This window comes from Zonotrichia albicollis, chromosome 3, assembly GCF_047830755.1.
Source record: "Zonotrichia albicollis isolate bZonAlb1 chromosome 3, bZonAlb1.hap1, whole genome shotgun sequence".
NCBI lineage: Eukaryota > Metazoa > Chordata > Aves > Passeriformes > Passerellidae > Zonotrichia > Zonotrichia albicollis.
The window spans coordinates 41,515,123-41,531,802 of record NC_133821.1 but is presented as its reverse complement, the minus strand read 5'-3'; the positions used below and the strand labels follow the sequence as shown (position 1 = coordinate 41,531,802).

Genomic DNA, 16,680 nt, shown 5'->3' with positions numbered 1-16,680 from the left:
TTTTAAAATTCAGATATTGCCACCTCTTCTTACCAAAGTCTTAGGGAATTATAACAAAGAATTTGTCTTCAGTTTGTTGAAACTGAACAGCAAATATTATGTCCTTTATGTATATTTTGGTTAAAATGAAACAGCTTTACCTTGATTATTTTTTAGTGGTTTCATGCCATGTTTAGTTTTCAGAACTCTAAAGATCTGTACAGTCAATTGAGTGATCTCTGACAGTAGGTATATACTATGAAAGAATATACATCTATTGCTCTTACTTAATATTGCTCTCCCTACAGCTCTGAACTCCTTGTTTTATAACTAGAGACTGCTGAAAAAATTGCATCTCATCACTTTAAACAAAGCACATCCCCTTTAATTTCAAGGGTAAAGAAATCAGGGTTGTATGTCTTGCATTTCTCACCTACACTCTACTGGAAGAGGATATGGGGAGCCTAGGGTTTGCTTTAATTTTGACAGTATGGAGAATGTCACAAAGAATAGTTGAGATCATTAACTTTAAAGGCCTGGCTGCTGTCAGGTTGAAGAATTGAATTGATTTTACCTCAGCAGTCAGCATCTTGATCTGATCTGTTCAGATCAGACAGCTTCCTTACAGGTATGCTTTAGCAAATGATACACATAATTTAAAATTTATAATTATAAACTTATAATTTTAAAACTGTTACTTTACTGCACTGGGGATTTTTAAAATTAAGTTAAGCATTAAATAACTGGTCTAAAATAGATTTGAAACAAATAGCCACTTGCATTTACTTTTTCATTCAGTTGGGTTTTTTTACTACTTTAAAAGACATGTAACTCGTAGGGAACAAATCCATGATCAGATTCCTGCTGTACTTTTTGATGTGAGTGCCCCAAAGGTTTCATCTGACTCTTCATGAAGTTCTCTATTCTGACTAATTATTTCAGTAAGCATCAGACAACTTCTAAGAACAAGTTTTCAGTGTTTTCATTTAGATCACAGTTTTCATAAGGACTTTAAAAATAAATGAACATAATTTAAAAGCCTTTTGGAAGTATTCTTTAGTCTGTTGGACATACATGGGGAAAGTGTAACTTCCTAGAAAGTGAGGAAGTTTGTGTGAGAGTTCCATGAACACACAAATTATGTCTTTTTTCTGTTTCTGTTCCAAATTATTTCCATAACATGAACTTTGAGGAATAACTAATAACTAATGAGAGCAAATTTTGGGGCAGAAGAGAATTTAAAAGGAGCTGTATATGAGATACAAGGCAGTGCATGTACTGTTGCATCCTCCAAGTTTCACTGATCTGTTCTTCCTCTCCCTGGTCTTTGGTTCAGGTTTGTGTAGAAGCTTCCCAAACATCTCCTTTCCAAACAGTAAGAACTACGTGGTTCAGGTAAAGCAGCCTGACTTCTGGTGTACTGTAGACACCAACCAGGTGTACAGGACTTGGTTGTTCCCCCTCCCTCCCCCCCCCTACTTTACTTGCTAGAAAAAGTAACACAGTCAAAATATAAACTGTATAATATAAATCGTTAGGCTTTATTTAAAGTAATGGAATTAAAACCAAATTTGAAGATGGATTAGCTGTACATTTCAGAATGTACTTTCTCACAAATGCATTCAGGAAATTTTTTATCAAAATATAAGAACTTTTAGGGTTTTTTCCTTGACGTTAATCAGGTACAATCCTTAGAGCTATAGTCTCTCATTGCAGGATTTCTGTTACTAATGACATCACTGAAATTCTACACTTAAAAGAAAAATTAGTTTTTTGAAAGATAAATATTGGTAAGTATTTTTTTCACTGCTAGCAGGCAAGAGTTCTTTACAATTCCTCTTCTGAATATCTCTCTTAGCCTTGGAAAACCCTCATTATACCAATGGGGGAAGGGTCTACTAAGGAAAACTCTGTGTATGAATGAAAAATAACAGAGCAAATATTTTCTATATACAACTTGTTTTAGGCTATTAGTTTGAAGAATTACCTTCCTGAATACTGTATACCATCTGATTGATGAGGACATAGCTGGAGTATACCACTAGGATTTGGAAGCAGAGCAGCACTGCTTATTTATGCACACTGGAGCTGAGTAGCAAATATGAAATATTTATAACATTATCTATTCTTGCTAATCATATTTTAGAGAATTTCGCAAAGCAAAAGAAGGTTCTCATTAAAGTCAGCAAAACCAAAACTATGATATTGCTGAATGCTTTCAAGTTTCCTACTTTATCAGAACCAGTGTGAGCTTATTTGTGTGTATTTCTACATACATATTCAGATATGTAAATATGCATATTTGAATACTACTAAGTAGTCTTCAGGTGCTGAGGAATGGCCAGGGTGTTCATGATTTGTCTTCATAGACAAATAGGTTCTTCATAATGTGTATTAGTGTTATGCCTTTTCTCTCTCTACTTGTGTCTTGTTCTTCCATTTAGCTATTTGTAGTGTGCATTATCCTTTCACTTAGTAATCCTGTTCTGATTATTCAGGCCACTTAGGATGTCATTTTTTATCTAACTTCAAGTGTCACCAGAATCAGCCTTTGTCCCTCTCCCAGCCCTAACCCTGTACTATTAAAGTACATTATTTAATAATGAGAAAAGAAGTTCAAATTGGCACCATAAAATATTTTTTCGTAATTTTTTTTGAGTTTAGTGTCATGGCCCTTTTTCTCTTCTGGCCTTTTCAAGGTTCATTATTTATAATAGTCTGAATATATGAAGATGACATGGTGCTTGTGAGCCATTAAAAAAACCCCCACCAACAACCTAAGCCAGTTTCTCTTAGCATCCTTAGAATAGTATATCAAGTTCCTACCCTGCATCAATTGCCCCCAGTAATCAGGGCAATGAGAATTCAGCCTCATGCCTGTACACACCAGCAGTCACTGAGTGTGTATGATGTTGCTGTCAGCAGCTGTTCTTAAACACGTTCTTCAGGTGTGTACCCTTGGAGCATGAGATGAACAGCAGGCCTGGAATGTCCAGCCTGTTCTCTCTTCACAAGCTCATCTGTTGTGGCTCTGGAGGTTTGCAGGCTTCTCCCATGGGTGTAATTCAGGAAAGGAACCCCACTCATGTAGTTTTCTAAACAAACAAAATCCTTCTGTCAGCCAGCAGCAGTAGAGGTGGCCATTGCCTCAGGAAATGTTCTAACTAATTGAAATGCCTGGAGTTAATCCATCAAAGGAACTGTACGGTACAGGTGCCTGAATACATTTAGATATGTGCTTGTTTGAATCAATCTGGTATATAAGTAAAAATGTTTGAGAAATAAATTAACATTTCATTTAACTAAAGACATGCTGACATCAGAGAGTATGGGGGAAGTAATGCAAAAACTTAAATGTAAAACAGATGTATTATGGGAGCCTAAATACAAGATGAAAACTAATTAGCTTTTCACAAAATTTAGCAATTATGAATTTTATTGACAGGAAAGGATAATAGCCATTTTCACACTTTTTCTAATTATAGCTAAGCTAAAATGCATGCAGATGCCTATGTAGTTCACTATTTCTCATACATTTTCAACATTCATTAGATTAGTCTCTTCTGTTTCATTAGAGATGGTAGTTAGAACCCTCATTAAGTTACACTTCTCTTTCCAGGTGACAATACTGGCAGTATTGGTTTAAAGGAGAACACAAACTGAATGGTGGGAAGGAAGGAGTACAAAATTTTTAATTTTATTTTCCTGTTCATGAATCTTAGAAGTAAGAAAGGCTGAAGGTGGGAGAGAACTCAGGAGACTCTGCTCTGCTTAGAGCAGAGTCACCTAGAGCCGGCTGGGGCCTGTGTCCACTCAGGTTTTGAGTATCTTCATGGATGGAGCTTCTGCAAACCCACCTGGGCAACTTGTGTCAGTGTCAGCTCTCCCCTACAGTAAGAAAGCCTTTTCTTATGTGCAAGTGGAACGTGACCCAAACTGTACGTATGGTTACGCCCCCACACCTGCCTGTTGTCCTGAAATCATATCATTAATACCCGTTCACTCACATACATGGATACATGTATATGTATATCCTCTTTTCTAGCAGCACATGTCATGTGTGCCAGCTCTCATTTTGGGAAAATGAAGCCATGCTGTTGTTGAACATGAAAATACCCCTTCACCCAAAGCAGTATACATGCTAAGTTCCTTTTTTGGTTTTTTTGAGGGTTTGTTTGATTGTTTGTTTTTGGGGTTTTTCTTGAATTAATCCAATGCTTCAAGTCTGTTATGGAATCCTTTTTCTTAGCTCTATTGCAAAGGGGGAAGGAGAATTTTTCTGTCAAGAGTTTGAAGCGCATCAGTAATGTTTCAGATTTAGAACATTTTGCAGCACTTCTCCCACTTATGTGTCTCAAACAGCTAGGCTGAAAGTTGTGTGGGGGGGTTTATTGGTTGTTTTTACTCATTAGAGCTGGAAACAACTACTGTTGCATGGTTTTGGTGATGGATGAGAAATAATAACTTATGTAATACAACTTATGGGGGTTATTTATAGTCTCCAGTGTGATTTCATGGAGAGCCTCCTGAGGCAAAGAAGCAACTGATGGGATGTGAGTTCTATAAAGACTGTTCCCATGTGGTCTCTCTGTTCCACATTGTTTAGGGACACTGAGTTTTAGTGCTGTTGCTTTTAAACTCTACGGAGGGAAAAAAAAAATCTGTGAAATAATGATGCTAAGGGCCCTGTAATGATACTAGAAAAGAGATTGTGTGGTTAAATATTACCAAAGGACTTATGTAAGATATTTTTGAGACATCTGTCTGTTTTTTTAAAAAAAACCGAGGTGAATTCACAAAAGAAATACATTTCTTATGATTGGTAGTGCTTCCAAAGAGGTGCACAGCCTTGAGATGCAGTCACGATTGTGTGAGAAGAAAAGATAAGATGTTCATTTCAATGAAATATCAGAGTTTCAGAATAACATTTTCCACAGCACTGTGCAGCAACAGGGAGGGACTGAGGCGGTCACAGTTGTCAGACTTGGCTTATGAGGTGTTAATCTTGATTTTCTGTTTCTTTATTAATAGTCAACAAACAAAAGGGTTTTGGAACCACTGTGTTAATTTTAGATTCATTTGAACTAGAGAGATTATTTTAAATTCTGATTCTGGTAAGTGTGATAGGGAGGATTTGTATGGGGGCAGTTTTTTCTATATGAAATTTTTAATGCATAACCAACATGCCAGCCAGTTAAGTAATCCCTCATCTAAGAACAGAATAATGAATTGTAAAAAATAAAGAAAAAAAACCCCTAGAAATTGGCAACAAGCTATTGCTCAAATTTTAGTTAATCCATGTTACATTGTTGTTGTCTGTGACTATGCAAGTTTCTTCATGGGCAGAGATTTTAACAGCTTAAGCTGCTTCTAAAATAGTTTCAGGGGAGATGGCAGTAATGTTTGAGGTTTCATTAATGACTGCTTGTTCTGGTGTTTGCACAGACAGCTGAGATCATAAATGCCAGTCTGTGTGATGGGTTCTTTATGATAAGAAAAAAACCTGATTGAGTGCCTCAAAAGCTGTCATGAAACCAGAGATTAAACAGATTCATCTTGAAGAAAGCAGCAGCAGAGGAGAGATCCTCTTTTTCTTATGATTTTCCCATCTCTTCCATTCCTCCTCCTTCCCTGTTAAGTTTTGTTAGCCCATGTCTCTGTTGGGCCTAGAGCATCCCACTCTCCCCCCAAATGCCATGGAGGAGCCATCATGATTGGAACTGAAGCCATCTGCATGCAGCCTGCAAACTCCTCCAAGGCTGGAGAGTAAGGGAGTGAAAATCAGCTCAGGCACCATTTTTTGGGAAAAATTTTGAGGGGAGAACATGAGTAATGAAGATGAGAACAGGGACAGTGAGGAACAAATGTGAGTCTCTGTTCATGACATTAGAGCATTAATAACACTGCTCTGCTTATTGGTTCCAGACAAGCCTCCAGTTTCAGCCTTGCCTAGCTGAACTTCTTTGTTCTCTCATTTCAAATGGGAGTTTGATACACAATTAGAAGGATCTCCACCATCAGATATCAGAAGAATCCTTGCTTCTTAACTCAGAATTAAATTTGCAGTGGGGATGTGTCAATGGCAGTTACTCTGCTGAGTAGTTTCTTCCTGAAATTTTGGGGATTTCTAATCCTTATCATTCGTTTTTACAGAGAAGTTTTATGATTTTTGCATCTGTGGGTAGAAGAAGAGCATTTTTGTTTTTCTCTCGGACTGGGTATTTGTTGGTTTAGGTGCAATAATAAAATGCAAGTTGAGCATGGAGAATGTTTCTTACAAGCAAAGAAAGAAGTAACTGTTGTTGAATTAACCAACTTTCTGAGAAAAGCCACTGTCAGTCACTGGCTGAGAGAATCCTCTTCTCTGTAGGCTTTGTTGGTTGTTTAAAATTTCATGCTGGGCATTTACTCTTGGTTCTGGTTGCAGCACTTCAGCCTGTATTCCTAGGGGGGTTTTTTCAGTTGCACTCCAGGTAGTGAAGCTATGTATGACAATTTCATTTTGCTATCAGATCTTTGAACTTTAAGGTTGCAAGATTCCAGGTGCTGGAAGATGTATCTCGTGTCCTGTACTGCATGTGTCAGTATCATGAAAAGCAATGCGACCTGGAAGAAATGCACACAGGACTGACTCTGAGAGGTCTAACTTCTGCTCTGTGCTTTCTCCTTGCTCACTGTACTTTGCCCCTGGGAAGATGGAAGTGTGTGAGCTGTGGGTCTGGTTTGTGATGGGTGTTAGCTTGGACTCCTGTGTTCAAGGTCCTGGGCAATCAGTGATCACAGAGATGGTGCTGTCCCTGAGAGCCAGGTTGAGTTTGCCTCAGTGCTAAGTGGTTTAGCTTATGGCAGAGAGATACACATTGTAAAAAATGAGATATCTATAATTTCTATGATAATGAACAACTCATGTTAATATTCAGTTAGTCATTACCAATTAACTGAAAGTGTATGATTAAGTATTTTCATATGTAGGACTGCTAGCCTGACTTGAGGTAGCTGTTTTTCTCATTAAGGCATATGGTTTCATTAACTTATTAGACACTGCTTGACTCACGCCATGAATTGGACTTCAGGATCAGCAGACCACTATGGTTTCCATCAGCGTAATTCAGAATACCAAATTTGCTTCTGAGAACTACCAGAATGGTTTGTATTTCCAGAAGCAAAGATGTGGGGGGGGAGCTATTCCATACTGGCAGTGTATCTGACTAGTGAATAAACTGCAAATGATGTACACCCTCCATTAGGGGCAGCAGGGTGGGCTGAGGCAGGTTTTACTGCACACTGAGTCAGCCAGCTCACAGGACAGAATCTGCCTGTTTGGAGGGGGTGTTCTTATACACCCCAGGCTAGCCTGGTGTTCTAGGCACTCTGAAAACAAGTGTCCATGGGACAGGACTGTTGGCCTTGGAGTATGAATTGGGATCTCTGTTCAGGGAGTCAGGCAGTCTATTCAGAGGCTCTTTCCCTTGAACTGTTATCTCCAGAGATTTAAGACAGGACTAGTTGTTCCATAGCTGTATTAATGCATTATGCACTACTTTCTTTTCCTTGCCAAGGCTCCTGCACAGCCAGGCATGCAGAGGTGGAGTACATTATGTACTGAATGTTAGTTTAGGCCTAATATATGTATTTTGTAAGGTGTAAATTGTAATCTGTGACACTGATCAAAAAGGTGGCTGTCTTGAGGCACACATCAGATAAAATCATTGCAGCTTAATAAAAACTTATCACCTATATGCAGTGCAGAAAGGAGTTCACTCTTCTATGAAATGTGAGATACAGAAGCTTTATACTTGTTGGAAAGCCAGGCACATTTTCAGCATATTTTAAGAGCAGTGTGACAGAAACAAAGTAGGCCCCAGTGAGGCAAGGTGTTTATTTGTAATGGCTGTGAACAGTGGGGTACAACAGGTAAAACACTGTGCCACAAGGGCTGAAACACAGGTAAGAAATGTGAATTAGTCTGTATTGCTTGTGAGGAGCCAGGAGAAGTTAACAGAGCCTCCCAAAGGGAGAAGCTGCCATGTATTCCTTTAGGTGTTTACTCAAGGAAAGTCATGATGTTGATCAGCAGTGGCTCAGTTAAGATGGCTGACAGAACAAGGTTATGGACAGTGTTGTATCCATGGCAGTTACTTTTTCCTGCCTAATCCAGGACAGCACAAAGCAGGCATAAGCAATGGAATCTTAGAATAATGGTACAGACATATTCAATGGGTTACCATCCTGGCAAAAAGATAGATTTAGCCTGTTATTTGTTGGATTAATGTTGGTTGTAAAGGGATTTAACTCAGTTAATGGGCTTTTTGTTCCTTGCTCACCATCATGCAGTAGAATACTGACTGATTCCAGTAATGTCTTTCAGCAGCTCCTTGCAGCACTGCAACGAACAATTTAATTTTTAGTACAGTTGGGATTAGATTTATTTGCAGTTTGTAGTACAAAGAAATACAGCACTGATTCTACTGTGCACAGGTTTGGGAAGGGAAAATATCTTTTCTGGCCTGACTTGGTTTGCAGAGCAGCAGATCCACTGAAATGTCATGTCTCTGACATATCACAAAAACAAGGCTTGGGCATCTCACTGTTCAGTCAGTAATGTGCATTTCATGTGTTACTCTAGAACCCTTGTCAGTACACTCTCCATTGTGAAAATTAAGAAAGGCTGAAAAAAAAAAAAAAAGCACTACGCTACCTGAAGTAAGACTGTTATAAACTTTAACTTTTAAAGGCTTTCCACACACCATTTTCTTACAAGCTGAAATTTATGAAGTTATTAATGCAAATAGTATTCTGACTAATACTTTAGAAATGGCTGGGCATTTGGAATTTATAGGATGTATGTACAGATCATGCTTATTTTGTTTGGGCTTGTATTGTTGGTGTATGCTAATTTACATTTAAATTGTTATCCATGTGGAAAGAGAGGGAAGCACGATATGGTGCTTTCATGTACTGCCTTCAGTCATAAGATATACAATTTACATGCTGTGCTTGCAAAATCTCCCCTCCTGTCCAGGGAGGAAATAGGTCAAACCTGTGCTCAGTTGTTTTCAATCACTTCAGTCAGTTTGTGTGGGGACACCGAAGGCAGCGCAGGAGAAAATAAATGAGATGACAGATGAAGCCTGCAGTTGTTTAGGATGGCGAATGCTCTACATGTGTCTCCATATGACCCAACCAAGGCTGGAAGGAAGCTAATCAGTTCACTTTATACTCAGTATTGATAGCAGGAGGGGTTCTTATAGGGAACAAAGATAATTTGTCCTTTACTTGATGCTCATTTTGGTTGTTAGGAAAACATGCATATGCAATAGAATGGGAGGTATCACACTGCTTGGTGGGATACCTCTGAAAGCAGTATACCAGCTGAAAGCAATATACCTTCAGTCTGTCTAAAGGGATGCCTCAGCAAGGAAATTCTAATATTTTTCCTAAAATATTTGTTGTGAATACAACAGATTCACAGTCGGAGAGTGAGGCTTCTCCTGTGAAGCGGCCACGGCTACTGGATGACAGTAATGACAGGCCTGAAGAAACCAGTCGATCCAAACAGAAGAGTAGACGTCGATGCTTCCAGTGCCAAACAAAACTGGAGCTAGTACAGCAGGAGCTGGGATCGTGTCGCTGTGGTGAGTACAGCCTGGCAGTCACAGCCGTGCTCAGGTCTGGGTCACACGCGGAAACACAGAGAACACTTGCGCTTTTCACCTTGCAAAAGTGCTTTAAACAGAAGCTATAGCTTCCATTGGTAGCAAAACGTCATAATTAGTTCCTCAGATTTCCCCTTTAAAATTTTGGCCTTGATGTACTGCCTTGTCTCAAGAAATGCCAGATATTAATGAATTCAGCTTCAGAAGTTCCCTGTAAGGCAGGAAGGGCATCATACCCACTTGACAGGAGAGGAAGCACAAAGCACATCAGTAAATATGCAAAGAAGGTTTCTATAGGGTGTAAAGGAACATAGATCAGTAGCTGCTTCTGCATGTTATAATTACATAAATATTAAAAACTTAAATCCAAATACCCCCTCTAACTGAAAATATTTCCATTCTCACACTTAGTTTGTGTGCGTAAGACTTATTTCTCACCATGCACCTATAATCATCCAACTTGTCTTTTCCAAAGTTGATGACACTGTTCAGGTAGTTGAATTGAAGACAATAATCCCGTGCAGGCAGCTAATTTGGGGTTTCACATTAAATGCAAATAATCTTTCTGAAACAATAATTAATGTGACTGGATTCCAAAGGAGATGCTCTCTCCTTCATGGAACAATTGTGTTCTTAACTGGTTTAAATGTGCTTGTTAGACCCAGTGATAATGGCATGTGGTAGTTTTACCTGCTAATTATTTTTTCGTATAATCATGTATTGAAGGTTGCATTGAACTCTCTGACAGTGGTTTTATTGATACATTTGGAGAAGTTTGTTTCAGTTACTCCATTGTGTCTCAAGCAGGGGACAATTTCCAAAGGATCTGCACACATGATAGGTGCAATTCACGTTGCACCTGTGAAATACAACATCTTGTGTTAAAACCATTATCTGGAGAGAAGGCATGTCCTTCTGAGCAGCAGTGTGGAGAGGAAGGGTGGGCTAAGGTAGTTACAAAGACAGACAATCCTATACTGAATACCAAATGCCAAGTGAAGAGGAGCGATAGAAAGCTGCAAAGATTCTGCGTTATGCTTTGTTCTCTTCTTCAGCGTCTGTCTGTCCTCAGGCTCTAGAGATTACTGTTGTGTTGGGCTCTTTTGGACATGAGATAAGGCTTTGTTTTGATATTGGAGCACTGGCACAGAACTTACATGATATGTGGAGCCACCAAACATGAAATCAAAAGCTGTAATGTTGAAATTCCTGTTATGGAAGTCATGTGTCAGGATACTTTGAAGTGCCTGGTTATTGGAATACGTATCCCAATATAACCAGTTAGATGGTGCCTAGGCCAGTTCTGACCTTCGCTGCTGGGCCACAGGCAGCTCTGCGGTGTTATACCTCAAAGATACCTTGGCTGGCGGCAGAGTGCAGCGGGGCACAAGACAGGACTCCGTTCTCCTCAGGGGAGAGCTTCTGGCGATGGTGAAGAAAAGAAGGGAGCGGATTCTGCTAGAAGGTAGCCAGATGTTTATTCCATGAGCACAGATATGTCTGCACTGGGCTACTGCTGATAACAGAATAAAGCCGCATGGTCTCATTCACATTTTAAGCTCAGGACAGGGGAAGGGGAGGGGACAGGTGAGTCACCAACCAGGTAAAGGGGCAGGGTCTCCAGGTACTAGGGACACCTATCACACGACGCCTTGCTGGTATGTTAGCCTGATTGACAGGGCACACTCAGCGAGGGGCGAGGGGGAAGGGAGAAGGTAAAACAGGATATTGCAACACACCACAACATCTCCCCGTAGTTTTGTTTAAAAAGAAGAGGGCTGTGTTTATGGTGCAGAATGATTCTACTGAGGCTTCCAGGTCATCCACTGGAGCACTGAGGGCTTCCAAATGGTAGACCTCAGGAGGGGGAGATGAGCTTGAGATTAACTTGAGAACCATGCGTCTGATTACTCCAAAAACAATGCTAAAAACTACAATAACTACAACTAAAATAAACAGCACTAAAATTACAGTTTTCAGAATAGATCCCAACCAGCCCGAGAGTCCCCAGCCATTGAAAAGTCCATTCAGCTCGTTGTCAGTTTCTCTGTTGATGTCTGAGAACTTTTATCGAGGTAGTCCATATGTGGTTTGGGCTGCGGTACTATGTAGGAGATCGCAGGTGGGATGATCACGAGTAGGACGAGAAGCAGGCTCGGTCTCATGACGTCTCGAGGCTACACACGAACAGTGGGATCTAAACTGGTACAAAAACTTGAGACAAACATATATTACAAACTATTCCAGATAGGAGGCTTAAATGGAATTTCCTCCAGAGAACATGCGCGGCGTTTTCTTCTCCAGGCAGCGTGAGCAACCTGGGGTGCTTCTGCAGATTTCTCTGAGACTTTGGGAACATAGGGCTTTACCCATTTGGAAGGAACCCACCTTAAACCAGAGGGGGTGGATACACAGGCGTATCCACGTCCCCAAGTAACCAATTTGTAAGGTCCCACCATTTTCCAAGTCTCAGGGTCCTTTACTAAAACTGGAGGTTTTTCTTTCATGAACCTGTGACTGTTCCCCCCAAAGTGGCGTAGGATGGGTGGGTTCAGGCTGTCAAAAGAACAATTCAGAAAATTGATTGTGAATAGTGCCCTGGATAACCGGATGTGGGGAGGTTCTACCTTCAGAACCTGTTGTTGCTGGTCCAGGACCCTTTTAATATCACGGTGAGTTCTTTCTACAATGGCTTGACCTGTAGGGGAGTAGGGGATGCCAGTTTTGTGCTCTACTCCCCATTGCTGCAGGAAGCTCCCGAATTCCTTGGATTTATAAGCAGGCCCATTATCAGTTTTCAGCTCCTTGGGGATGCCCATGAAAGAAAAAACCTGTAAGAGGTGCTTAATAGCATCAATAGATGATTCTCCTGTGTGGGCAGAAGCATAGACCGCTCCAGAAAAGGTATCTACACTAACATGAACATATTTCTGCCGTCCAAAAGCCTGTATGTGTGTTACATCTGTTTGCCACAGTTCACAACTGTTCAGTCCCCTTGGGTTTGCTCCCGTACTCACTGTAGGGAGTGCATGTTGTTGGCAATTTGGGCATGTGGTCACAATCGCTTTGGCCTGTTCTCGAGTGATGTTAAACTGGCGAACCAGGCCAGGTGCATTTTGGTGGAAAAGCTGGTGGCTGATTTTTGCCTGTTCAAAAACATTTGGGAGAGTGGCCATCACTGCAGGTGCAGCAAGAGCATCTGCCCTTCTGTTGCCTTCAGCGATAAACCCTGGCAAGTCAGTGTGTGACCTGACATGCATCACATAAAAGGGTTGCTCTCGGTGAGTGACTAACTTTACCAGTTTGGAAAGCAATTCAAAAAGTGCAATGTTAGATACATCTTGCAGTATTGCTTGATCTGCTCTGGATACTACTCCTGCCACGTATGCAGAGTCTGTAATCAGATTAAATGGTTCTGAGAACCTTTCAAAAGCCCTAACAACCGCAGCCAATTCAGCAACCTGAGGTGAACCTTCCACCTCAGCAATGTCCGTCTCCCACTGCTGGGTTTGAGGATCTTTCCAAGTCATAACAGACTTGTGGGACCTCCCGGACGCATCTGTAAAGACAGTCAGAGCCCTTTTTAAAGGTCTCCTACTTAGAGCAGTTCTTAATTTTAAAGTAAATTGAACATCTTGTTCAAACAATTTGCAAGCGGGCCGTGCTACCGAAAATTGTCCTGAGTAGGAATCCAGAGCAAACTGCAACACTTCATTTTCTTGAAACAATTGTTCCAGTATTTTCATAGTATTTTGACCTGATTTTAACTCAACTGGAATGTGAATGCACTTAAAATCACATCCTGCTAGCTCCCTGATCCGGGTCCTTGCTTTCCGGATCAGTTCTGCTACCAGTTCCTGAGGCTTTGTCAGTCTCTTGGACCTTTTGTGACTGAGGAAAACCCATTCTATGATCAAGAGAGAGTCCCTCTGGTCCCGGTCCTTTTTTGGTGTGTCCTTTGCCTTAGGTGTTTGTTTTTCCTCCCACTGGAAAATAATTCCATGGAGGTGTGGCAACTTACCTAGGATGATAAATTTGAATGGCAGATCAGGCCGGCATCGGTGGGCCTGTCTTGTGGACATTGCAATCTGAACCTTTTCTAGAGCTTTCCGTGCCTCTGGGGTAATAGACCTAGGAGCACCTGGGTCCTCTCCCCCTTTCAATAAATTGAAAAGAGGGGCAAGGTCTTCATTAGTCAGACCAAGCCATGGTCTTACCCAATTCAAAGACCCACACAACTTGTGGACATCCGCAAGGGTCTTGATCCTTGGATTGATTTCTAGTTTTTGAGGAACAATGGTCCTATTTCCAATTTCTAAGCCCAAATACTTCCAAGGTGGCATCTTTTGAATTTTCTGTTCCTGGAGCTCGAACCCTGCAACAATCAATGCATCGATCGTTAGGTCAAGCGCATGTGTTAGTAAATCATCATTGGGGGCACACACAAGGATATCATCCATATAATGGTAGATGATGGCCTTCTCTGCGGCTGCACGAACTGGGGAAAGCAGGGAAGAGACATACCACTGGCAGATAGCTGGAGATACCTTTAGGCCCTGAGGAAGAACGGTCCAATGGTACCTTTTCATAGGAGCTTCTGAATTGATAGAAGGGACAGAGAATGCCAAACGCGGTGCATCATCAGGGTGCAATGGGATTTGGAAAAAACAATCTTTAATATCAATAACAGCTAATTTCCAATCTTGGGGAAGCATTGTTGGGGATGGCATACCAGGTTGAGGAGAACCCATATCTTCAATTACATTATTAATTTGTCGGAGGTCACAGAGAAGTCGCCACCTCTTTTTGTCAGCTTTTTGGATGACAAACACTGGAGAGTTCCATGGGGACATGGTCTCCACAATGTGGCCCTTTCTTAGTTGCTCTTCTACTAGTTCCTCAAGCACCTTTATTTTTTGTTTACTGAGTGGCCACTGTTTCACATCAACTGGTTCGTCTGTTTTCCACTTAAGTTTTTGGATGGGGCGCTGTTGTTTAATGACTGCTGCACAAAGATGCTGTGGAGAGTCTGGAATATTAATTGTGACACCCCACTGGGCCATTAAATCTCTCCCTAACAAAGGTTCTGAATAATCTAACACAAATGGACGGATATTTGCCAATTGTCCGTTTGGACCCTCGAATTGAATAATGCTTTTGGATTGCCTTGCCAATTGCAGACCTCCTACACCTCGAAGGTGACCAGCAACATTTTGTAAAGGCCAGTGTGCTGGCCAGTCTTGTACTGGAATCACTGTGCAGTCTGCACCTGTGTCTACAAGCATCTCAATGCATTTAGACTCCCCACCCCCACTGACATTGCACCACAATTTGGGTTTATCTGTCCCAATAACTTGGACCCGGGCGACTGTGGGCCCTTGTTTATCGACATTTTCAGGTAAAGATGGCACAGGGATAGCTTGAGCAACAATTTGTCCCTTGGGAAGAAACAGGGGTGGGTGGAAACAGTGCAGGCTGAGAACAAATTGCTCGGGATCTGATGTTGTTATTCCCGGAGCAATTTCGATCTCTTGTGGTGTGTTTTTGTCCCCAGTGATGATGTACTTACAACAAATTTGGTTCCAAGTACCTTTCTGTTCAGGATTTACAGAGACAATATGCCAGTCAGTGTCCTTCAGGTGGAGTGACTCTGTCAGCTGCAACCTGTAAGGCTCATTGACAGAAGATGCGGTTAATACAGAATTACTTAAATCATAACAAAGGTTATTTTGTTTCACTTTCAACAGTGGGCTAGCAGACTTGGTCTTTGAAACACCTACTTCACTTACACAAATGTTAATATTATTGCGCGCTTGATTTATTTTGCTACCCTTATTCTCTTGGCCTGCTCCTTTTATGTCTGCACGCCTGGCAGGCTGGCGCTTTATTCTTCGTTTTTTTGTTGTTGACCCCCAGGGAGGGCTTGCAGTTCTCCTCCCCTGCTATTTTTAAATTCATCAAATTCCCTTTTCAGGGGGCACTGGTTACTCCAGTGTCCTAGCTTATTACAAAGCAGGCATGGTTTAGTGGGCTCAACCATTGCTGGTCTCCGCTGCTGCCCAGGGTACTGCTGTGCTGAAAGAGAAGGTGCAGGGCTGGCAACAGCAACACGCTGAAGTGGTCTTGGCAGCAGCCTTGGTCTGGTGTCTTCAGCAACAGTCATCAGAGGCACTTTCCTGTTACAGACTAGAAGCATATCTTTTAATGTAGGGGAAGGTTCCATAGGAAGGCTCAGGATTGCTGCTCGACACTGTTCATTTGCATTTGTAAACGCTATTTCTTCTAAAATTGCTTCTCTTGCATTTTCCTTTTTAACTTGTATTTCAATGGCTCTAGTTAGCCTTTCTACAAATTTCACAAAAGGCTCTGATGGTAGTTGTTTGATTTTACTATAGGGCTCAAAAGGCCCCTCAGGTTGGAGGGAAAAGAATGCTTTTTCAGCTGCTTCCTTTACTTTCTCAAGTGTTTCTGCAGGAATTGCAGCAGCTTGGACTGAGGGAGAAGACCATTGACCCTCACCACAGAGGTGGTCAATAGTAATGGGGTTACCATTGTTGTCTTTTGCTGTGTTTGGATCAGCCTGTAAGCTTGGGAGAGCATCTTTTAGCAGTTGTTTCAATGCTGATTCCCATAATTTGAATTCCGTGGATGTCATGAGACATGAAAAAATTTGTTTTAAATCATGTGGAACCACAACAGTCCTACTTAATTCAGAATTTAAAAGGCCACGGAAATATGGACTGTGTGGACCATGTTCCTTATGAGATTTACAGATCTCTTTAATCAATTGTCGTCCAAAAGAACTCCAATTAGCAGTTGGGGCTGCTCCTGCTTGAGCTGCAGGCTGAAACGTAACAGGGGCCAGTGACAACATGACACCATGCATTGGGTCTGCTGTCCCCTGCTCTGTATCCCTTGAATCAGAAGCATTGGGATCACAGCTACAGATTTGGGGACAGGCAGTGGGTGTGTCCCCACCGTGGGAACCCGGGGAGGGGGCGGGGAAAGGGAGCCGGCAAGGGGCGGGGAAACCGTGGGAACAGGG

General features: G+C 41.4%; 1 protein-coding gene across 3 annotated transcripts in view; it reads left to right on the top strand.

The window, feature by feature from the left end:
- The window catches only part of ZFAND3 (zinc finger AN1-type containing 3), a 142,215-nt gene that overhangs the window by 105,293 nt on the left and 20,242 nt on the right, over nucleotides 1-16,680 (top strand). For all 3 annotated transcript variants that reach the window (XM_074537236.1, XM_074537237.1, XM_074537235.1), the window contains one exon: nucleotides 9,444-9,614. In XM_074537236.1, the coding sequence (XP_074393337.1) occupies nucleotides 9,444-9,614 (171 nt within the window). The remainder of the gene's footprint in view (nucleotides 1-9,443; nucleotides 9,615-16,680) is intronic.